The sequence below is a fragment of the Bos taurus genome, chromosome 27 (assembly GCF_002263795.3).
Source record: "Bos taurus isolate L1 Dominette 01449 registration number 42190680 breed Hereford chromosome 27, ARS-UCD2.0, whole genome shotgun sequence".
In the NCBI taxonomy this organism is placed as follows: domain Eukaryota; kingdom Metazoa; phylum Chordata; class Mammalia; order Artiodactyla; family Bovidae; genus Bos; species Bos taurus.
The window spans coordinates 20110417-20134858 of NC_037354.1; the positions used below are offsets into that span (position 1 = coordinate 20110417).

The following is a 24442-nucleotide window of genomic DNA, read 5'->3' on the forward strand; positions in this document are numbered from 1 at the left end:
GTGTAAATGAAATATATAAATGTCCTTATTGGTAGTCATAAGATGTTTTGGCAAAAGCATTAAAACCTTTGGAGGGGGAGAGAAGATATCTCCTGTTAATTACAGACATTCTTCTCTGATTGTGTATAATCAACTCTAGTCAGTTTATTATCCAAGGAACAGCTTAACTTAGTAGGGGGAGGAAATATCAAGATACTGAGAAGCATGCCTAAATGGAGCATAAGAGTGGAGGCTCAAGCTGATCAGAAGTCAGCAAGAAGGACTGGAGTATCCATCTGCAGGCCAGAGGGATGGGATGTGGAAGGGGTCAGGATGGCTAAGAAGAGGAGCAGGGGACAGGTTTTAGAACAAGTTGCTACTTTACAAATAAGCAGTAGTGTGATGAGCAAACAGGAGCAATGAACTCAAGAGTCAGATTTCTGAGCTTTAAATCCTGACTTTTCCCCTCATTGGTTAAGTGGCCTTGGGGAAGTTAATCTCACTGAGGATAGTATTATCCTCAGGAATAACAACAGTACTTACCCTAAAGGGTTGTCATGAGGATTAGATAACCCCTGTTAATCAGCACTATCACTGGCATATTATAAATGCTCAACAAATGTTAGCAATTATTATTCATTTCTGTCAAATCTGTATATTCCAAGAAGTTAAAAAAGGACTAGACAAGACAGGAAATAATATTGGAACTTAATGCAAAAAAATATTTTTACATGGTATACTCTTACTTCTTTTGTGTTACTGAAACTACATATATTATACAGATCTAACTAACAAACTGCCTTACAATGAGAGGATATAGGAACACTAAAAGTTAGTGAACTCGGGTAACACAATTACGAATGTTTTCCTCTGGTGTTGTCATGTTCCTGACCTCGAGACATAATACACTGAAATGAGATGGCTTTGTTTCACACAGCTTCTAAATAATGACCTCATTCGGCCAGTTTTTCTCATGCCCATTGAGCAGAGCAAATCTTCATTTACAGTCTTTCATCATCAAAATCTTATTAGACTTAGGTTGCACTTATCCAGATAATCCAGATCCACAGAGGCATAAATAACAGTTGGACATTAGAGAGAAAAATTAGAAAATGGAAATGGTGAAAACCTTTTCCCCTCATTCAGTGAAACAGAGTACTGTTGGCAGTCATTGAAAACTATACCAGTGTCCTTGGTATCCTAACAGTGTTATATAACTTAAATCACAGGAGCACTGAGACAAAAATAGAGACTTTATCCCTTTGATTCTTGTGCTTATTGTTAAAATAAAATGAATTCAGGTGTTTTCATAACAAAGCAAAAAAAGAACCCTATGGGCCATTTACATGAAGAGCCATTATCTAACTCTGTTTTGACTAAAAATTACTTTAAATGACTTCATCAAAAATGAAATAAATTAAAAAACCTGCATAAAATACAAATATGTCAAATTATTAAAGAGTTTTAAGAAATTCTTTCAATGTATTTTTATTGATTACTATGTGATAATAATCTTATCAAGCTCTATTCAAGGGCTGGAAGAAATCTTCAAACTCTTGATATGTTAGTGAAGGTTTTAAATAACCTACTAAAACTTATTAAGGGTTAGTAATGTTTAAAGTAAATAAGAAAAAAATCTAAATTTCATCTGTAAAGCTCAAAACAGTTTGTATAATTCCAGTACTCACAGACTTTACTCAACAGTTGCACAATAGACATATTGTACTATGAATTTGTTATCTATTATTTTGGCTAGAAAGTGGTATAATTTTTCTGAAAGCGGCATATTCAGATTTTCATTATCACAGGGTTTTACTATCATTGAAAAAAAATCTATGGTTAGAAACAGCTCTGAAATAAGCATATGAGAGGCTAATCTCAAGTTTACCTACATTATGTAAAGAGACCTGCTTTACTCTCAATATTTACATTTTAAAAATAAACAAAGAAATACAAATATATACAGATCTAAGCTTTCTTTCTGAACTAATTTGAATCCTGAAATACTGATACTATTAACAATTCATGTTAATAGTATGTTACAGTGGCATCAGTAATAACTGATAAGGAATTATAATGGGTTGGAATTTAACTACAGCTAATTCTCTATTATCCTCTCTAATGTTAGGAAGGTAGTAACACAGATAATCCCTCAATAATTATTTTACCTGAAAACACAAGTTTTGTTTTCTTTTCATTTTTCTTTATACTTCCCTCCATCCAATTTATTTTCATGATGTTTTAATTAAATTAGCCAGCTTATGATTATAGCTGTGGATTGATTACAGTCAATGGTGTGCTAGTAAACTAGCTTGCAAAGGGGAAAAAAAAGCCAGATTTGTGGTGTTTCCAATGTCTAATACACTCCTATCATGGCCACTTTGAAGGTACCAATGGGATGTCACAGAATGCTGAGTTGGGAAGAGATGTGCTGTAAAAGCCAGCCCCAGCACAAGTCTGAAAGAGCAATAAACATCTTCAAGAGATCCTATGCGAATCTTATATATAAGATCTTTGAGTATATGTATGAGCCAACTGGTCTTCTGATATTAAACCTCCCAAGATTTAAATTAAAGCAGATTGTGTCTAACTGTGAGAATTTCTTTCTAGCAGAGCTAAATGAGATTAAAGATAGGCTGGAGGCTGAGAGGCGAACAGTCCGTGCTGGAGAGATAGCAAGACAGAACTGCTAATTTGAAGCTGGGCACAGCTGGCTTGTAGGGACTCTAAGGACTAGTGTCCCCAGTTGCTCTTACTTTTAGGCACTGACTACTATGTGCCTACATAAATGATTATAGAATTAAGCACTTCTAAAATATGTGTAAGTGGAATATCCATTAGCACTTTATGACCCCAAATAGCTAGAATTTAAAAAGGTGATTTTTAAACATTAATAATTACTAGCCATAATCACATCATATTTATATATCACATACAGACCAAATATAGGGCAAAATGCTTTATTTACTTGTTTTAGAATTTTAAAATTGAGCACAAGTGGCAAAATTAGCATTTCTAAGTGTCTACCATGCTCTCGAGATGTCAGTTGAGTAACACTGTATATATGGGTAACAGAAGTCATATCTGATCCAGTTTACTTCTCTAGATATTTTTAAGTGTAATTTTTAAAAACAAAACTTTAGAAAAAGAAATGAGAAGCCAACTTTAAAGACAAAAAGATAATGAAAAATACATTTCTTAGTATTTACTGAAAAAGTCCTTTACGATAAGCCAGCCAGCCATCTCTAATAAAGTTCTTAAAAATTCTTAATAGGAAACATAGAACAGTATTCAACCTATAACACATAGCCCATCTTTTAAAATGACAAATTCCTATTAACGGGCAAAAAGAGAGTGGGGTGGTGGGAGCCGTCCGCCTGAGTGCAGCAAAAAGGTACATGTCTCTATGGAATTCAAAAACAATAATGAGTGATGTAATGGTCGGTCTGCTTTTAATTTTCCATGCACTGGCAATCCTAACCAATATCAAGGAAAAATGTTCCTCCCTTCCTGGACGGACTGCTCTTAGCACAATTCCCCCATGCCCACCCTTGGTAAGCTGCTCACTATGAATAGTGGGAAACTGGATTGTTTACATATATTGTAACTCTAAAGCATTAGATATCTTTTACTAAGTTCATGTAACATTGAAGTTTATAAGGTTAAAAGAGTCAGTGAAACTATAAATAGTATTTTCAAATGTCCTAAAAGTGATCCTAAAGTGAAAAATAATATTTCCTTTTAATTAGGTTGGAAAGTCAAGTTTTCTACAACAAGCAGGTAGATTTAGACAATTAAAGGTGACCTTGCAGCCCCTGCCAGCACAGCTGACATATTCAAATATACCAATTTACATATAGGAATTATTGCTTTCCTAGAGAAAAGGGAAAATACAAAATACATTTTTGGTTTCATCACTGTGACTCTAAAATGAAACAAGGACCAGATTAAGAAAGTGGCATGTGGTACAAGGACCTGGTTGAGGTCCGATTATACCTCTGCGAAGTCTGAGAAGAGTGCTTGGCTTGTGTTACGTCTCAGTGTATCCCAGTAGCTTCTGGAGACAAGTTCCTCAGCATCTGTTTTAAGTACCTGTGGAAGTTTTTAAGAAGCACAACTGAAATCTAAAGAACAGTCCCAAACAATGATAATTTATACACTCTAATCTCTTCTAGCCAAACTTGAAAAGGAAAGAAAACACACTAGCTTACCTTTTTTGTTTTCTGCTGCACACAACAGTATTGTATTACATCGCCGGTAAACCCAGGCCATTTTCAAAGCGGTAACGTATATAACCACTATTTCTAAGTACAATGTGGCTTTGTCAAAAAATCACCTTCTTCACTCCTGGGCCCATGCCCTTCTACTGAGACACACATCACTTCTAAGAAAGTGTGAAATAAAAATTTTATTCACACCTGTGTGAAGTAAATTCATTTGGAGGAGATTTTGGCAATTTTATAGCAACCCAGGAAAATTCTGCTTAACTTAAAAATGAATTGTTAGCTAGCATATGTTAGTGCATCAAAGAATCAAAATGACCACATCCATACGTTAGAGAAAATTTAGATTAATCCAAAACTTGTCAGAAAGAAGTACGTGAGTTTCAGGCAAACCACTCAGAGCTAACCAAGGATTTGGTAAGTGTGTCTATGGTAAACAGATCAGGTACTTTCTGGTTTATCCCAGGGACACAGCACCAGCTTCCACCTCAGCACAGGCTAGTCTGAAGGTGATAATCAAGATGAAGAAGTGTTGTCTAATCTTCATATGAACTGTAGAACTTCAAGCTTAACTTGGACTGTATAAACAAAAGTAATTAAATCTGGTCTCTGTCAGAATTTATCAGGGAAGATTTCACAGATTCTCAGGCTTGGTCTTCTTTGGGTTACTGTAAGAAGAAAAATGCTGCATAATGAACTTAGGGGTGAGTGGCTGACGATGAGAGAATTCTCATTTCTTGTGTGTGTTAATTTTCAAAAGTCCAGTGCCCCTAATGAAATTATAAGCATCTGGCAATTATTTCAAAGACCTATATTTTAATTCATAATTATGAACTAGAAAACACTGCCTACTGCCCATATTTTAATAAACTCTTAATAAAATGTTTCTAATAAGGTATCATTAAGCAGGAGTCACTTATATAACATAGATATATTTACTACCATAACAGTAAACATAGTAATATGGCAACAGAGTGTGCTCATCACCCCCTTTAGTAACTAAATAAGCTTTCACCAAGTAAAATTAGCTGAGTGGAGAGCTAACACAGTTCTTTCTCTTTTCCATATATATAATAGAACTTTGATAAATGGTTACTAGATTAAATACTTTGCCAAGTTATCTAAATATTTTGACCGTGGATATATTTTTAAACTGTAACTAGAAAGTTGGTATACCATAAAGAAAAGGATTGTTAAACCAAAGAAACTAGAAAATAAGGCTTACTGCACAATTATTAGGAGGATAAAAGGAGATTTGTTCTATGAAGCCAGGCCTCTTCCCTACTTTGAAACACTGGTCACCATCACCCCTTCCAGCCATCACACACAGACTTTGATGACATTAAAAATATTTGCAACATATGAAGGGATAAAATTAGTTTGACAACCTATACTGACATGGATTGCTATAGGAAAAAATGTATGTTCTGAGAATAGAAAAGACAGAGAGGAGGAAGAAAGGAAGGAAAAGAGGAAGAGAGAGAGGAAGGAAGAAGCTAGAGTATGAAGAATTCAGGTACTGGAACCCTAATCCCCAAGGTGATGGCATCAGGAGGAGGTGGGGCCTTTGGGAGGTGATTAGGTCATGAGGCCAGAGCCTGCAAGGATGGGATTGGTGTCCTTAGCAAAGGGGCCTGAAAGACCTCCCTTCCCCTTTCCACCACCTGAGGATGCAGTGAGAAGGTGCCAGGAAGTATGCCCTCAGCAACTACCGCACTGAGGCTGCTGGCTTGCTGACCTTGGACCTCCAGCTCTCAGAACTATGAAAACATGATCATTCATCATAAGTCATCCACTTTATGGTATTTTTTATATTGCAGCTCAAGCAAACACAGAAGGAAAGAAGGAAAGAAACAAAATAAGGGAGAATGGGAGGACAGAAGAAAGGAAGAAAAAAGGTGGTTAGAGGGAAAAAAGACTGATTTAGAGATGAGAATATACCACTGTGGGAAGCAGAACAGTGGTGTCCTAAGGTTGTTCATGTCCAGATAGGCAAATAAACTATATATATAGTATATTTGAGAAAGGTTATACCCAGAGATTAGGCAAACTAGAGGGGAAAAAAATCCCAAAATAGCAGCCCATAGAATTGGGCAGGAAACTGTCTTTGCTACTAGTGATATTTAAAAACACACAGAAACATAGAACACACAGGAACACACAGAAAACACACAGAAAAATAGAAACAAAGAAAAGAAAATTACATCTTTATAATTTGGGCCAATACAACAACTGTGCCCTGAGACACCATAATCTGAGAACTGTAATTTAAAGTCACACGGGACTGCAGGTCTCTGCAGTGTATCACAGAAATACACCCACACACAAGTCTTCCTGGAAAACACACACCCTTAACCCAGGCCTTCAAGAATCACCACAGACACATTCCAACAAATACATGCTCATAATTTGAGATCGTGTGTGTGTGCTAAGTCACTTCAGTCATATCAGACTCTTTGCAACACCATGGACTTGTAGCCTGCCAGGCTCCTCTGTCTGTAGGATTCTCCAGGCAAGAATACTGGAGTGGGTTGCCATGCCCTTCCATGAAAGAACGTAAGTCATCACAAGTAGGAACTAGCAGAAAAAAACAATAGAACCAGAGCTGCAGATTTCAGAAGTTGAAATGATTAAATATGGAATACAAAATAAGCTTAATAAATTTAAAGAATATGAAGTTGCATGTGACAGGATTTTTTAGGAAAAACAGACTACTGAAAATTATTAGGCTGATTAGAAAAAGTAAAACTTCTAGAAATGAAAAATGAATCACTGAAATTTAACTGAACTGAATTATATACAGCTAGAGAGAAAATCTAGCTGTAAAGGTAATACGAATGAACTATACAGAATGCAGTGTGAAAAGAAACAATGTGGCAAATTAAAGAGGAGTTGACAGACATAAAACATGAATATCTATGAAAGCTCTAGAAAGTCACAGTTGAGAAAATGGGAGGGAGGAAACATTCAGAGAGACACTGGCAGTAAACATTCAAGAAATAATGAAAGCAAACAATCCTCATATTTGAGAAGCCCAATAAATTTCATGATAAATAAAAGCAGAAAGATAGATTGTAAGAAAACTGTAGAATAGCAAAGGCAAAGAGAACATTAAAAGCACCCAGAAAGAAAACAGATTAACTACAAAAGAATAATTAGACCCAGAGCGGACTTTTTAATTTCAACAACAGAAGCCAGAAGACTAGAATGACATCACAATTTGCTGAGAACACATGTCAATCTATAATAATATACCTAGTAAAATTATCTTTCAAAATAATGGCATGTATACATATATCAAATAATTATACACCTGAAGCTAATATAATACTATATGCAAATTATGTCTCAATTAAAACAAACAAACAAATCCACAGAAACGGAAGAGACTGGTGTTTGCCAGAGGCAAGTGGCTGGAGGTGGCAGGGAACTGGGTGACGGTGGTGAAAAGGTGCAATCTACCAGAAATAAGGTAAGTCAGTCTTGGGGATGTAATCAACATACAGCCTGGCAACTACAGTTAACAATACTCTACAGTGTACAGGAAGCTGCTAAGACAATACATCTTAGTTTTCATCACAAGGGAAAAAAATTGTAACTATGTGATGGGACAGATGTCAACTAGACTTACTATGGTGATTATTTTGTGATAAATATATATATCAAATTATGTTATACATCGTAAACTGATACCATGTTATATGTCAATTATATCTCAATAAACTGGAAAAAAAATAAGGGTGGAATAAAGAGATTTCCTGAGAGAGGGTTTTAAAAAAATTATCAGAAGATCATCACTTGGGGATATACTTTGTGAGTATAAGATTATGAGATTTAAGAAGGGGAGAAATTAAAGAGGTAATTACTGAGAAAAGAATAGCAAATATATAAGTAATTTGAAACAAACATGGCTGATACATATTTTAAAAGTCTAACTTGGTGGATTATAAAATACAAGGGTAGACATTATTGTTTTAAGTACACATGCCAGGAGCAGAAAGAATGGTTCTAAAGAAATTTTAAACTCTATTTTTGAGAAAGAGAATAAAGATACAGTCCAATCTAAGACTTTATTATTTTAAGTATATTTACTAAATTTTCAAGAATAACTACATAAAGAAAAGAAATACAATGAATGTCTTCTAAACTAAAAATAAATCCAGTTTGTATAAATACAAATGAAGAAAGGAGGAAAAAAACAGTATACAGAATGGCTAAAGTAAATCCAAATAAGTTAGTCATCACAGTAATATAAACTGAATTTCCAATTAAAAAGCCCATGTTATCTACCCAGAAAAAAGAAACCAATAAAGTACACAAGATACACTTAAAAAAAGACATATCCAAAATATAAGGGAAAAAATAGGTTGAAAATGATAAACCAGGCTTCTAGTAATGAAAAGCGAGAAAACAATGCCAATCTTCTCACTGAGAACAATTGAAAAAACTAGACAAAATATAATACAGATGTATCTTAAAGCATCTTAAAGACACTATCTGCCTTTTGTACTATATTTTCAGGTACAAAAGCAATGGTGGGTAAAATTTCTGAAGCCTTAGTACAATGACAGCAGTGGGACCAAAGGCCAAAGTCATTACATTTTTCAGAAACTGTCACATTCTCAGTTTCATATACTCACATTAAAATAAAATTCACTTAAGAATATACTTGCTGAAGAATAGAACTCATAATTTTGTTAATTTGATCTTTGAGCACACATTTTTTTAACATTCAGTGTGAAGGGAAGCAAGCATAAAGCACTTCTGCTAATGAAGTACTATGGTTGTCTTGAGAAAAAACATCCAGGTGGTGATTTGTGTTGCAAGGTAAATTAACCACTTTTTTCATGAACCATCATTTTTACTTGAAAGAACACCTGATAAAACAAACTATGGTTATTTAGACCTTGGTATATGGAAGACATCTTTTTGGAAAATGAACCCAGTGAGCCTGTCGCTTCAAGGGAAACAACTGATAGTATTTGTTGCCCAAACAATATACTGAACAGATTGAATACAGAAGCATCTAAGAGAAACTGGCTGTCTTCTATTAAGTCAAGTGTTAGAGATTTGAAACAAATGTAAAAATACTACTTTTCTCATTACATTTTTGAAGTTATTTTTCATAAAAAATGTTTAGGATAACATGTGAGTTTTTATTATTTTTAAATATATGAATAACTACCTTAAAATTTCTGAGTTTTAATTTCTAATATGGTAAATATAGATAAATATATCCAAAATATGAACAAAACTTCTTTGGATTCTCAATAATCTTCAACAATGTAGAGGGGTCCTGAGACCAAAACATTTGAGTACTGTTGCTTATAGTAATTGGAGAAGGTGATGGCACACCCCACTCCAGTACTCTTGCCTGGAAAATCCCATGGACGGAGGAACCTGGTAGGCTGCAGTCCATGGGGTCTCAAAGAGTTGGACACGACTGAGTGACTTCACTTTCACTCTTCACTTTCATGCATTGGAAAAGGAAATGGCAACCCACTCCAGTGTTCTTGCCTAGAGAATCCCAGGGATGGGGGATCCTGGTGGGCTGCCGTCTATGGGGTTGCACAGAGTCGGACACGACTGAAGCGACTTAGCAGCTTATAGTAATAAAAATGAATGAACTAGAACCATTCATTAGATTCAATAACATAGATGAAGCTGACAATCATGATAATGAGTCAAAGAAGCAAGACACAAAAAAACTCATATAATATGATCTTATTTAATTGAAGATCAAAAGTGGGCAAAACCAAACTGTATCATTTAAGATACATAAAAAGGTTGTAAAATGACAAAGCAGTGACTGACATAAAGGTCATGATTGTGATTATCTTTTCCAGAAGGATTATGACTGGAGATATATGGAGGGGCTTCTTGGGGCATGTTTAATTTCTTGATCTATATTATATAGTAAACTTCTATTATTTTTTATTTGATATTTACATTCTATCAGCAGTAAATTTCCAAACTAAAATATATATTTAGAAAAAAATCAAGGAAAGCTTCATCATTACTAGAGGCAAAAATAGATAGTAAAAAACACAAAAAGGGAAAAGTCATATGTTAAAAATAAAAGGTAGTATATTTGACAACTAAAATAGATTTTTAACACAAACACATTTCTAGAGATCTAGGGATAGTATTTAATTAAAGATTTAATTTGCTAAGATGATTTAAGTGATCTAAATATATTCCTATAGAGGCAATAACAAGGCTTAGAAATATATAAAATAAAACTGGAATTACAGGTAGAAATTATTAAGTCTAACATAGGAATGTGTAATTTAACACACTATTTGACCAAACAAGTGGACAAAAAATTAGTAATGATAGAGATTTAAAACACATACTTAATATGTTTGATCATGCATATATTACAACCCTGTACCCCAAGTTGGAGAATATACATTATTTTCAAACAAAGATCATTTATGAATATTGGCACTGTTTTAGTTCATAAAACAAGTTCAATCCGTGTTAAAAAATTATAACTGGTACATTTTTGGACTCCAATGAAATCTGGATAATAATCTTTAAAAATTTGCCAAATATAAGGCATGTCAAAGTCATGCCTTGACTTTGCATTATTGACTTCATGTTTGCCTTACTTGTTCTTCTGGATGTTTTACATTTCTTTTCACCATAATAAGATAATCAAGAGTTGACTATATAAGAAATATGAAAAGAAGTAGGGTTGTTTGGAACAAAGAAGGCTATAATGTAACTGTCTTCTAGAAAATAAAGGAAAAAGAAGGCTATAATGTAACTGTCTTCTAGAAAATAAAGGAGCATGTTCAATCTTACACTGTAGGAAGGGATAATCTGACAGAGTAGAGGCAAAATCTACCATAAGAATGATTGAATTTTGGAACTGGCTACTGCAGACACCACAGAACTTCAATCTGTAATAGTAAAATCCAGAGGTACTGCATTTCCTGAAAGAACCTATTCCTAAAGGTAGAATCTGAGGTTATAATTAGTTCCATGAACTATACTCAAATTAGATACTTTATCACTCCAGTTGATCTACAGTTCTGGAAACTAGCAAATAATTGCCAGCTAATTCATAACATTATACTATTTTTCTCTTAATGTCTAAGTAACTACAATTTGTTTATGTGGCTTAAACTAGAACCATATTAGTACCTGTTTCCTTTTAACAATACTACTCTGAAATGTATTATTTAAAAAAAATGCTTGTCTCTTATACGAAAATTATTTATGAGTTTAAAGGAAGTATATAAATTGCCACAGTTGGAAAAATGGCCCATGCAATGACAGATTAGAAAAATAAATAACAAAGTCATAATTATTATTAACAAATTTTAAGCTTCATAGGGCATGTGGCATTAGAATCTCTGAGATTTCCATCTTTCACATTCTATTTTTGAAATAATTAACAGGAATCTTTAAAAATTTTTAAGAGAACAGTAGGCTTTATTCCACGGAAAACAGTGAATTTTGCAGAAAAATTTTAAAGTATCTTGTAAGGAATCAAAACAACCAGTCAGTCATAACTTGGCTTGTTTTCCAACCCATTCTAGGTCCATTCCTTATGACTTAGATATTTTACATTTATTTTATGCTGCATCAGCCTTTAGTGTATACTTGAGTCTCAAAGAGAATTAGTTTTTATAGTTTGGAATTTTTATTAAATACCAATTTCAGGAGGCACACAGCTAGAGTCTACACTATAATGGAACCTTTCAGTAGGACAATACTGAGTAGCTCACTGTAAATTCGAGAGTTTCTCTCAGGTGGATTTGTATAATTTGAGGGCTCTGTCTAAGTGACTTAAGGATGCCAGGGAAAATCAAACGGACTGTGCCTTTTACATTTAGAAGAGACCATGGCCTATTCTCAGTTGTGTAGCAACTGGGCTAATCCATAAGCTATGACTTTCTGGGAGAAAGAAAAGAACGAAAGCGTAGCATGAGAATACATCTGGAAGATCATTTGCAAGAACTCCCAACTTTTTCAGGAAAAGACGAGTTTGAAGATCATAATCCTCTTTGAGAAACAACATGATACAGTGATATATTGAACATATCAAGTGCCATCTTGTACAAGACTTTTGTAGAGACCAAAGGCAGTAGGCAGGCATCAAAAGTTTTAGGAAGAAAAATGGGGAGAAATACTGAGAACTAGCACAAGTTTATCCATTAATATCTTTGGTATTAGAATTAAGACAAGACTGTACATCAGATGGAGAGATCTAGCTCTTAAAATACCTGTGTCCTGCAGGAGCATAGCCTGAGAATCTGCTCCATAAATTGTACTTAACTCTTCAAATACCACTGAAAAATATAAAAGGTCAATTACTCTACCAGAGTTTTGGGTTCTTGTTCACTCACCTTCACCTTATTTTAATCTAAAGCTAAAGAGAAAGAATTGCTCTGTAAATTTATAATTTTCTTAAAAATCCAGGAAGGAAATAAAAACTGGGGGCTTGGTTTCACATTATTATATTCAATAAATTCCTAAACAGTCTCGATAGTAGATCTGGCTTTATAAAAGAAATAGCATTGTCAAGTATAACAGGTGAGGGCTATTTACATAAAGAACATTTAAAGGGTTGTACATACACTATTAGTAGGAGAATGGTATCCATAAAGTTGAAGACGCTGACATAGAGCACAAAGGGCCAAATGAAGTGTCACATTTCAGAATGAACCCAAGTATAGCAAAAGAAAAAAAAGAAAAAGACGACAAAATAATCAATTAGGAAGGGCAAATCATTATGCTACATTCTCTATAGAGCACGCACACAGTACAAGTGGGATAAATGTTAAAGATGAGTAGCAAAGTTTTTTAAATCTCGTATAATTAAACATTAAGTGAACGTGTGCTCATTTCAACCACTTTCATTATAACTTTTTGATGGAACTATTGGTTTGAATTAAACATGGTACTCCGAAGTACGCAGTTTTCCTGAGACATGCTTCAGCAATTCCATGTGCGATGAGGGGCAGACCTGGATGCAGCAGCATGGCGGTGGGGATGGCATGAGACCTATGCTGGAATACAGTTCAGCGCCTATTAGTGCCATGGACCCAGGCAACTTAATGAACCTCTCTGAGATGGTTTTCTCTTCTGTGCAAAGGTGTGAAGACTTACCTGAGAGAAATGTAATGAGGACTAAATGAGAGTAACATGTATAATGGAGATAGTACAGACCTTAGCACATAGTAAGTGTCCCAAGAAATATTATGCTCATTTCTCTCTTCTGAAGGAGTTCATTTTGATATGTAAATATTTTAAAATTTAGTCTTGCCTAATTTTTGATTTGGGGATGTACTATTCAGTTTAAAATATTCTACTAATTAAAAGAGAATTTCATGTTTCACAATTAGCTAATCTTTTTGAGTATTTATTATATTTCAAACCCTGTTAAGTGGATACACAGTTTAACTCATTTAACCCCCATAATCATCATATGTGCTCATTACTCCTATTCTTGTACAAATGAAGAAACTGAGGCACAGAAAAATTTAAGGACCTAGTTCAAGGTCACAGAGGTAATGAATGGCAGAGCTAAAAGTCAAAACTTGAAAAATCTGACTCCTACAATGTCTAATATAATCTATATATTTTCACCATAAGCTAAATTTCAGTTGTTTCAAAACTCAAAAATCTCATCAGTTCAGATATGCATTGTTTAAAATGTGACAGTTCACATTGTTAAAATGTGACAGCTATTAACAATGTTACCACTAATTATTACTATTATTGTAAAACACAATAAAATATTTGAAGAGCACTGTATTGTCCTAGAGTGTTGCTTAGTTCAGAAGCTGCACTAAAGATTATTTCTGGATTGTTTTAAGAAATAGTTTGGATAGCTAAATTCTATAAGTGAGATTCCAGGAGCATTAATTGAACTGTAAGATAAACACCTCTGGGATACCTATGGAGATCAGTGTCTTTAGCAACATTCATTTCCATATAAGTAAGTGATAGAATACTTAAAAGTTATTTTTATCTGTTCTTTAAGTCTCCTTCCCCATGTATTTGCTAGATAATGTTTCACTGATCTACGTACGTTCATATAAAATAACCCAATTTAGGGTATACTGATATAATTTAGATTTCATAATTCAGATAGACTTTCCCTAAATAATCCAAGTTAATAAAGTTTTACCGTATTACTGTTATGAACTTATTTGCATTATATCATCGGTATTAAATTTACTTCACCTGGGATGCAATGAAGCTTTTGTGCTGACATGGTAGCTTTTCCCAATGTGGGTTGACTGCTATTATTATTCCCTTTCCTCTCTCCCTTTGTTACTCACTTAGGTATTTTAGTAAAGGTTACTGATTAGAATAGGATTGTTACTTTACTGGAAGATCCATAAGTCTTTCTGGAATTAGTATAAATAAACAAACAATTAAGTGTGTATTCATTGAAACACTATCTACTTTATCATTGAGGTATACCAAAAGATTTATTAACATAATTCAACCTCCTAAATGATATTTTATCAACAACTTGCCTATCCAGTCAATCATTGGCAATCCATGAAAGTTAAAATAATTGTTTACTCTTTTAGTATATTATCAGTAGAGAGTGTCTTCTACAAGTGTCTTCCATAATTTAATCTATTGGGGAGGTTAAAAAAATACTGATAAATATACCATAGTCAAATATTCTGAGAAATAATACACATTCATAATCCTGATAATCTGCTTTTATTAATATAAATACACACTTTGTAAATCTACTGGGATGAAAATGACACCCATCTGCTACAGATAACCCATGTTTTAAAAAACCTAATATATATGGTTGTAATAGTGAAAAAAATAAAAAGTGTTGCAACTCTTTGAAGTTAATTATTTGATTTCCAGATAAACCAATTAAACTATTTCACAGGGCCACTAATTTGCAAATGGAACAATTATCAATTACATACTAACAAAATTCACCGTGTTTCTACTCTCTAAGTACCAGAGGAAGAAATATGATACAGTGGGTAAAAGTATAGGTTTGGAGTTGGCCAGCCATGGGTTCAAATCTTGGCTTGGCATTTAATAGGGAATTTTGGACAAGATACTAACCTTTCCAAGTGTCAGTTTTCTCATCTATAACTATCGATAATAACAGAACTGTTTGGTAGATTAAAAGAGAAAATGCATGCAAAGCGTCTAATATAATGCCTCATACTAAAGTCTTAGTACCTGTCTGTTATTTTTATTAAGTGAACCTAGGATGTTGTCAGGCTGAAATATTTACTTGGGACAAGCAAAAAGAAAACTAGAAGGAAAATGGAGGGAAATGTTGCTTAACTCTACCTTCAAAGTGAAATGAAACATTACTCTTCCCAGAAGAAGAATCTATAATACATCTTTCTATGAATGCAAAGAAACATATTATTTCCTTGTTTTTGCTTCAACGTTCATATTATTATAGTACCACTAAATTTACTCACATGTATAATTAAATCTTTGCAATTCACCTTTAAATTTTTATATGCATAATGATCTGTATTAACCTATTATATGATATACCCTTCAAATCTCATGGATAACAACAATATGGATGAAAATGATTTAATGAACATGGTTATGGATACACATGTTTAATATCAATACTTGATATAAATATTGATATCAAAGCATATAAATACTGAAGTTTTTCTACATAAGAACTTTAGAAAGTTTTCAAGAAACAGACAGATCCAAAGTTACAGGCTTTAATTACTATTTCTCAACATGAATAAAATAATTCTTACCTAGAAAACCCACCTGAAACCATTATAAATTATTCTTACCAGCATTGCACGCTTTTCTTCATCTCCTTTAGTTTCTCTCTTTTCATTTTTTTTCCTGAATATTTCTTGAAGCTGAAAAGAAAACCAATCAAAAATCAAACACCTGATAAGAGTTTCTGGGAACCTATCTAATACCCCATGCAAGATATATTCTAAGAACAAAGAAAATAATTAGCTTCATATACACCAAGAACATTAAAACTAGTATGAATACATTTTCTGATACCAGTTTTTTTCCTAAGAAAAAGTTTTAGGTCCAGCGTATAGTTTTACTTTATGATAGTATCTCCTACAGTTTAACTTTATTGCTAATACACAAAGACATGGAGCCTGTGGCATATACATAAAAAAAGATGAAGCCTACTGAGGAATAAAGGACACTGGACCAGAAGTCAGGGGTCTAGGCTTGAGCCCATCTTCTGTCATAAACCAGTTTCATGGATGGGGGACAGGTCCTCACTGGGCTCCAATTTGCTCATACATGAACTGAAGATGGACTGAATGACCTCTAAGGTCTCTTTCAGGTAATGGTAGGAACATGGGCTCTGCATGTCTAACCTTTTGAGCAAGTTACTCTAATCATTTAAGGCTTGTTTTCTATATGGGGAATATGAATAATTTCTTACCTTAAAGCAATATTTTTTTTCCTCTAGCTTTACTGAGATATATTTTTTCCTCTAGCTTTACTGAGATATATTTTTTTCCTCTAGCTTTACTGAGATATTTTTTTCCTCTAGCTTTACTGAGATATAATTGATAGGTCTTATACAAATAATGTTGTGCAGAGTAGACATTACAAGTAATTACTTAGCATAAGCACATTGCCTGTTCCAGTATTCCTGCCTGGGAAATTTCATGAACAGAGGAGCCTGGTGGGCTACAGTCCATGGGGTCAGAAAAGAGTCAGACACAGCAACTGAGCACACATACTCTGTTATACATGGCATTATTTCCTGTTTAAAATCTTCTTTTACACATGGAAGCTTAATTTTATCTTTATCTCAGTTTTCTGGTGAGGTCCCTGTTCTTGTCTGTGTAATTTGAACCGCTATCTCAATTCTTTTACTTCACTTAGTATGGCTAGAGCTGAAATTCAAAATGTATTCTCTCCCAAGATATATAATAACAATTTAAAACTACAGTACAAACAGTAAATTATTTTATTAACACATATATTCCATACTTTATCTTAATGAAAAGTTTTTCTTTTTAGCAAGCATTATTAATATTCGCTTTATAAACAGGCAGGAGGATCATAGATTTTACAAATCTATTTTACAAGTCTACAAGTAACTCTGCCCAACTCCACCTCTGCTTTTAGGAACTCCTAGCTGTTGATGTGCGTGCGTGCTAAGTCACTTCAGTCATGTGCAACTCTGTGCGATGCTATGGACTGCAACCTGCCAGACTCCTCTATCCATGGGATTCTCCAGGCAAGAATACTGGAGTGGGTTGCCATTTCCTCCTGCAGGGGATCTCACCAACCCAGGATTGAACCCTAGTATCTTACATCTCCTGCATTGGCAGGTGGGTTCTTTACCACTAGCACCACCTTGGAAGCCCTTAGCCATTTACAAACAACAACAAACAATAAAACAGTATGGCCACTGCAGAGTAGACCATTGCTTTAAAGGAAGAGCAACTTTTTTAAGAGTGTAGAGTAGAAACAAACTGAAATTCTACAAGAATGTTTTACCTCCCACCTCCACAGACAGACAGGAATCCCACACACACATCTACATAGGCAGCTTCCAATGCACTGAGTTCCAAAAGGGAACCTTTAAGACAGTGGGGTGGAACTTGGCCGTGTTTCCATAGAAAGTCTGTTGAAGGCTGTTTCAATTACAAGGCCCATTCTTAAAGTCCTAAAGTACAGCTGAACACTATCATGACAGAGCTCTAGTGAACTAAGTCTGCCCATCTGAGGATGTTAGCAACATCTCTCTACTGCAACGAAACTCCCCACCTCCGCACCATCGTGAGCAGCACTACAGTAAGGGATCCTTTGTGGGCCCAGCTCCCCAGACTTGCTCAGGGGCTGTACTTGGCCAAGGGCTACACAGAAGCCTTTTGACAGATCCCAGTAATTAGTTCCCTGCTTCCTTTTGAGCAGCTGCTAATTTGTTCTGGTGAGGATTTCCCTCTCGCCTCTTTCCTACCATGGGAAAGAATGATTTCATAATTTCTCTTCTGTGCTCCAGCCTCTGAAGAAAATACTAAGCTATCTAAGAGGTTTTCCAAGGGATTTTTATTGGCTTGTTACAAAGGAAAAACAGAAAATGAAATGGCTATTTATGTTATTTTCTGCTTCTCTTTTTGCTAAGAGAGTAGAGGTAAATATTGAGTTGCACAAAAAGGCTAAAGCTAGACCTTGTTACTGGGAGGAGTAAACCAATGTTAATCTCTGTTTTGGAGAAAATCAGAAAAGGCATTTTGCCACAGACATAGATATAGGATACATGGGTACAAAGAGAGAAATTACAGAAGGAGAGGGTGGTTAAGATGAGTGAGTAGCTGATGATGCTGCCAGACCAGCACCAACATGGGACCAGTCAGGTAAGAAAGCCTGAAAGACAAATACCAAGAACACGCTTATCAGCCCTTGGTCAAAGACAAGGGAAGGCAATGGGAGAATGGGCTAAGACTGGAATACAAGGCAGGAACGAGTGGAAGAGAAAAAAAATATTGTAAATCCTTTAAAGAAAAGGAAGGGAAGTTTCCACAGGCAGGCAACGAGCTGCCTATGGCTGGGTGGCTGATATGACAGGGTCTGGGCGTGTGTAACAGCCCAGGATTGCCTGTCTCTCACTCCGTGGAAAATATACATTTCAAACCTCCAGAATGTGTGTAAACAATTATAATCATCTTCATGTGTGTGTGTGCTCAGTCACTAAATCATGGATGACTCTCTTGAGATCCTATGGACTGTAACCACTAGGTTCCTCTGTCCATGGGATTTTTCAGGCAAGAATACCACAGTGAGTTGCCATTTTCTTCTCCAGGGGATCTTCCCACCCAGGGATCAAACCTGTGTCTCCTGCAATGACAGGTGGATTCTTTATCACTGAGCCACCTCAGAAGCCCTATAATCATCTTTATACACTGAATAGATTTATATAGTGTAAAAATAATTCAAAATAAAGTACATGAGTATAATATACTGTATTAAGGTAAAAGCATAATACTTTTACTCTTTTTTCAACAATGTGCTGTGCTTAGTCACTCAGTCGTGTCTGACTCTTTGCGACCCCATGAACTGTAGCCTGCCAGGCTCCTCTGTCCATGGGGATTCTCTAGGCAAGAATACTGGAGTGGGTTGCCCTCCTCCAGAGGATCTTCCCAACCTAGGGATCAGACCCAAGTCTCTGGCATTGCAGGTGGATTCTTTACTGTTTGAGCCACCAGCGGAGCCCTTTTTCTACAGCGGTATTCTAAATAATGCAAAAACATAAAAAATATAAGTAAGCAATATATGTATTGATAAAATGTAACCAATAATATACATACCACCAAAAACTCCTTTTTATCCACCATCTCATTGCCATCTGTGTCAAACATGTTGAAAGCTATTCTAAAACCTGCATGTGGCTCTGCCAGACAAAAACAGGAAAGTATTTGTGAAATGGAAAAATGTTTTCAAAGTTCAAAATCCACATTAGTTGTAAACAACTCATATTCTGTGCAGAAATGCTTTAACCAAGAAATTAAAAGCAACATGTTACTATTAGTTAACTATAATAAAAGCTATAGGTAAGTATATATACTTCTGCTTCATATATTAGCACACTTAGTAACACAGTTGATAATACACTTGAAATCTACTTGTGTGATACTTGCTGCATATCATTAACAGTAAAATCTGATTACCTTCCTTCCAAAAATAAATATTCTTTCTTTTCCAAAGTCTGTCAGTTTGTTTGAAAAGAAAATATCATCTCAGTACATTTGAAATATTTTTAATATGTCAGCTAGTTAGAGCAGAAGAAAAAAAAAATACAACACAATGGACCAGCCTAAAATCCTGGGGAAATTATAACAGAATGACCCACACACAAAAAAGTCAGGCATGAGAGATTACATACTTGGGGTTGAACTTCCAGAGGCTTCAAATACAGAAATATAAAAGAAAAAGGACTTGAATAATTAATTCCTTATTTCCCCCAAATACAAGGAAAAACTGCTTTTCTGAGAAAGACTTTCATACACTATGAACTGCTGTAATTGTATGAAAATTATAATAAGATTCAATACCTCTTCTCCTTCCACTTCTAAAGCAAAAAGAAGAATGCTTGGACAGAAGAAAACTTGAACGCATCCTTCAAAGCAGATGTCAGTGTACATGCCTTTTTCAAAACATTTGACCTGTTTTGAGATGACTGGCAAAAAGTTTAAAAAGGGACCTCCCACAGGTACATTTGCCACTACGTGTTTTGAAATTGTGAACCCAGCAAAGCGAAGCACATAGACTTGCTTTCTTAACCAGTAATAGCTATCTCTGAAAATAATGGAAATGAAAGCCTTTTATGCAAGTTCATTTTTTGCATGTATTTTAGGAATCTAAACTTACTTTCATTCTCACTCACTTGAGGAAGAAATAAAAAGTTACACCATCTCCAATGACCAAGGTTTAAGCTTTAAAAAGATCTTGAAGATACACACAGAAAGAAGTCCTCACAAGCATTGTTTGGAAGGGAAAATAAAGTCAAAGTAATAAAAAGTAAAGGTCGGGGGGGGGGGGGAGGTTGGAAACTATAGACAGCTAACATGGATTATCTAGCTCACTTCCTGTGTGCTTAGTCATTCAGTTGTGTCCGACTCTTTTCGACCCCATGGACTATAACCCGCCAGGCTCCTCTGCCCATAGAGATTCTCCAGGCAAGAATACGGGAGTGGGTTGCCATGCCCTCCCACAGCAGGGATCTTCCCAACCCAGGCATCAAACCCAGATCTCTCACATTGCAGGCAGATTCTTTACCATCTGACCCACCAGGAAAGCCCAAGAATACTGGATTGGGTAGCCTATCCCTTTTCCAAAGGATCTTCCCGACCCAGGAATTGAACGGGGGTCTCCTGCATTGCAAGCCGATTCTTTACCCACTGAGCTACCAGGGAAGACCCAACCAACACCCATAATTACAGAAAAGTTAGGGTCTTTGAGTGCTGTGACTTCATTTGGAATTCAGAACTCATCTTAGAAAAAGAGTTTAAATTGAAAAATTATAATTAAATAACACCCATAATGTTTTTTGTTTTTTGTGTGTGTGTGTGTTAAGAGTCACAGCACTCAAATATCCTAACTTTTCTGTAGCAAGCAAAAACCACTATATGGGATTTTTTCTAACATGCTAAAACCAATCCTGTCCAAACTCAACATGTGGTTTTCCTCACCAGTTTGTTTTACTTGTACCTACCACTATGCTGGTTCAGAGACTTATAACTTCTAATTTTGCATCCAAAGTTGTTCTAGCTAACAAGATAACTTTGGAACAAGTCTCTGAGATACTCCTTGGCACCCACTCCTCTAATTTCCATGGTGGCATTCATCCTTGACTGGACTCAAAATCCATGGCTTTCCAGTCTGGAACGTCCTCAGGCAGTATTATAATTAACTGCACAATACTTACTTTTCTTCAGTCATTTTAAATGATTTTGAGCCAGGAGAAAAAAAGCAAGAAAAAAAAAAAAAAGGCAGTAATTTTTGAAACACACATGTGTGCACACATACACAACACATTTCCCAAACTTCCGGTGACAGAACTCCAACATAACATTATCCATCACTAAATTCAGAATAAAACAGTGGCTGTGTTATCTTCCAATCATAGAAGTACAGGAATTTTAAGACTGGTTTCTAATGATGCAGTTTTATTGATGTTCTTTTTTCCAACACATCTCCATAAATATCCACAATTGGAAATTCCAATAGTCACTTTCTTGTGTTCATTTGCCAGTTAGTTTCTGAGAGGCTACCATGCACCTGACACTGTTCTTAATACAGAAATGAACAAAAAAGATAAAATCTTTGCTATTGTGGACCCACACAGACAAAAACATGTAAACCAATAAACAAATACTTTCAAGTAGTTTCCATGCTATGAAGAAAATACAACACTGGACAGGGAGAAAAAGGGAGAGGTAGAAGAGGGAGCTATATTAAGGAGAGTGGTTAAGTAGGGCTTCCCTAAGCTTTCATGTTTCAAAGAAAACCTGAATTATTTTTATTATTCGGAGGATCTTGAGGAAAAGCATTGATGGTAGCAGGAACAGAAAGTACAAATGAGACTTCAGGGATTTAAAATGTCAGATAGATGGTTGGAGCACAGTGAACTACAGGGTGTAAGTTCCCCCATTAAATGCAATGAAACTTAACTGAACACTTTAGTAAACTCTTCATATATTTCAAAAGAATTGCTGCATATGAAAAGAACAGAACAATGAAGCTGGTGGAGGATGTATGATGGGTCTCCTGATAGACTCAGTAGTTAAAAGACTCATTCTTTCACACTAATCTTGCAGAAAATGTGATTTGAATGAATGTAGCAGAAAATTTACAAATTATTACCCGTCCTTACCTTTAGGCTCCCACATAGATTAAACCACAAGGATTGACATAGGATATTAAATTCTTAATTTATGAGCATTTTATTACTATACCATAGGCCGTAATCATATTTATGGTTTTGACACTTGACAATACTATTCTTAGCATTTTCCACTGGCATTTAGACATGAATTTTGCAAGACAGCGTGGATAGAACTAAACTGATTTTCAAAGTATGAGAATCTAAAAAAAGATTTATTTCCCAAGGTTATGCTTGAGAAAGAAAACTGCATCAGAAATAGATTTAAGGAGTACACTTACTTGTTAAAATACATAAAAGAAAAAGATACTCTGTGTAAGAAATCACACCTAGAAGAAAAATAGTATTAGTTATGCTGTATATAAAATATTTCTTTCATATTTATCAAGTAAAATATTATTCTTATAATAGCTGTAAGTAATAGTTACAAAAAATTCAGACTTTAAAGAAGATGCTAAATATTGTTTTAAATGAGACCAAACTATTACCATAAGATCAGAGCAAAAGAAGAAATAAATTTTACTTTGTTTCATATGCCCTCTTAGAAACAAAATTCACATTAATGCTTCCAGATATATTGACACAAAAGCAAAATTATTAATAATATTTACATATAGCTGTAAATTTTAAACGTGTTGCTAGAGCTTTCAATATATGAATCTAATTAAAGATTAGAAGGTTGAAAATGGTTAACTCTGTGAAGTGCTTAATGACATCTTAGACCTCCTTGAATAAAACATTTAGATATTCTTGCTTAGAGATTTGACTGCTGTATTGCATTCAAAAAACACAACTCTATAGCTATTACTTTTCTGCCTTTAAGTTATCATTCATTATTCTTGACACATTTCATGCTTCTATTAAGTCTAAGAAATTTTAATTTTAATTAAATGGCTTACACTTTCTGCATATTGCATCCTGAGTTCTCTGTAATCTCATAATTATAAACTTTAAAAGGAGTTTGTTAAGTAAATAAAAATATACATTCTGTTACTCAAATTCTTGCTTTTGAATGATAACACCCAAAACTAGAATTAATGGCTTAATTGATTTTTCCAAGCAGATCCTGAGAAAATTAAAATCAGGAATAAGGCAATAATACTTATCCAGATATGAGACAGTTCTTATGTTTGGTAAAACAGTATAAAAATGATCAGATCGTGAACCTTAAAACTCCACTTTACCTGATGCTCTTTGAGGCTATCCTCTTTGTTACAGAACAAAGAGAAGAGGAGGCACTGTCAGGCGGTCTGTCAGGAGAGGTGAAGGCACTGAGCTAGGAGGCCTGAAAGCATTCCCGTCTTTTGTTTATACTAGAATATTGTGACCTATAGACATAGTTCTGGTTGATTGCCATGAATGTTATGGGAGAAAGATTCTGGAATGGTCAATGTGTATAAAGATACAATACCTAGATTCCATAGGGATCCCTCAAAAAAAAAAAAAAAAAGAATTGGAAATGGGCTCTGTAGCTCCACAATCCAGTCTCATTGACTGTTGTTCTAACTGATGTGGGGGAATACACAAGAGATGCCGGTTAGTGAAAAGAAGTTCAATGCCTGCTGTACATCTTTCAATTGATAATCAACACAAGAGTCCCCTCAGTGAAGGATTACTTAACAGTAGGTATCTTGATCATGAGTACTACAGTAGACACTTGTTGGAAGTAAGGAGTTTTTGAGGTGGTGTCATCCACAGCAGAGAAAAACAAAGTGAGAAGCTCATGATAAAATTTAATAAAAATGGTCAAGGAGAAGAGAAAATACTACTAAACATGAACTGTAGATTCATGCTTTTAATTACAAAAATGGAGAATCATAGACTAATCTTTCAATTTGTTTTAAGGTCACCCAGAGTCAAAAATAAAATAACAGTAAAT

At 34.8% G+C, this 24442-nt stretch overlaps 1 protein-coding gene across 7 annotated transcripts in view; it reads right to left on the reverse strand.

Annotated features, from left to right (window-relative positions):
- Positions 1-24442, reverse strand: part of MICU3 (mitochondrial calcium uptake family member 3) — a 78052-nt gene that overhangs the window by 13041 nt on the left and 40569 nt on the right. For 6 of the 7 annotated variants that reach the window (XM_059882252.1, XM_005225989.5, XM_005225990.5 and 3 more), the window contains exons 5-9: positions 22845-22892; positions 19490-19572; positions 15983-16054; positions 12794-12832; positions 3976-4071 (exon numbers count right to left, since the gene is read on the reverse strand). In XM_059882252.1, coding sequence (XP_059738235.1) covers positions 3976-4071; positions 12794-12832; positions 15983-16054; positions 19490-19572; positions 22845-22892 — 338 coding nt within the window. The remainder of the gene's footprint in view (positions 1-3975; positions 4072-12793; positions 12833-15982; positions 16055-19489; positions 19573-22844; positions 22893-24442) is intronic. The other variant, XM_005225991.5, reaches the window with a different exon arrangement.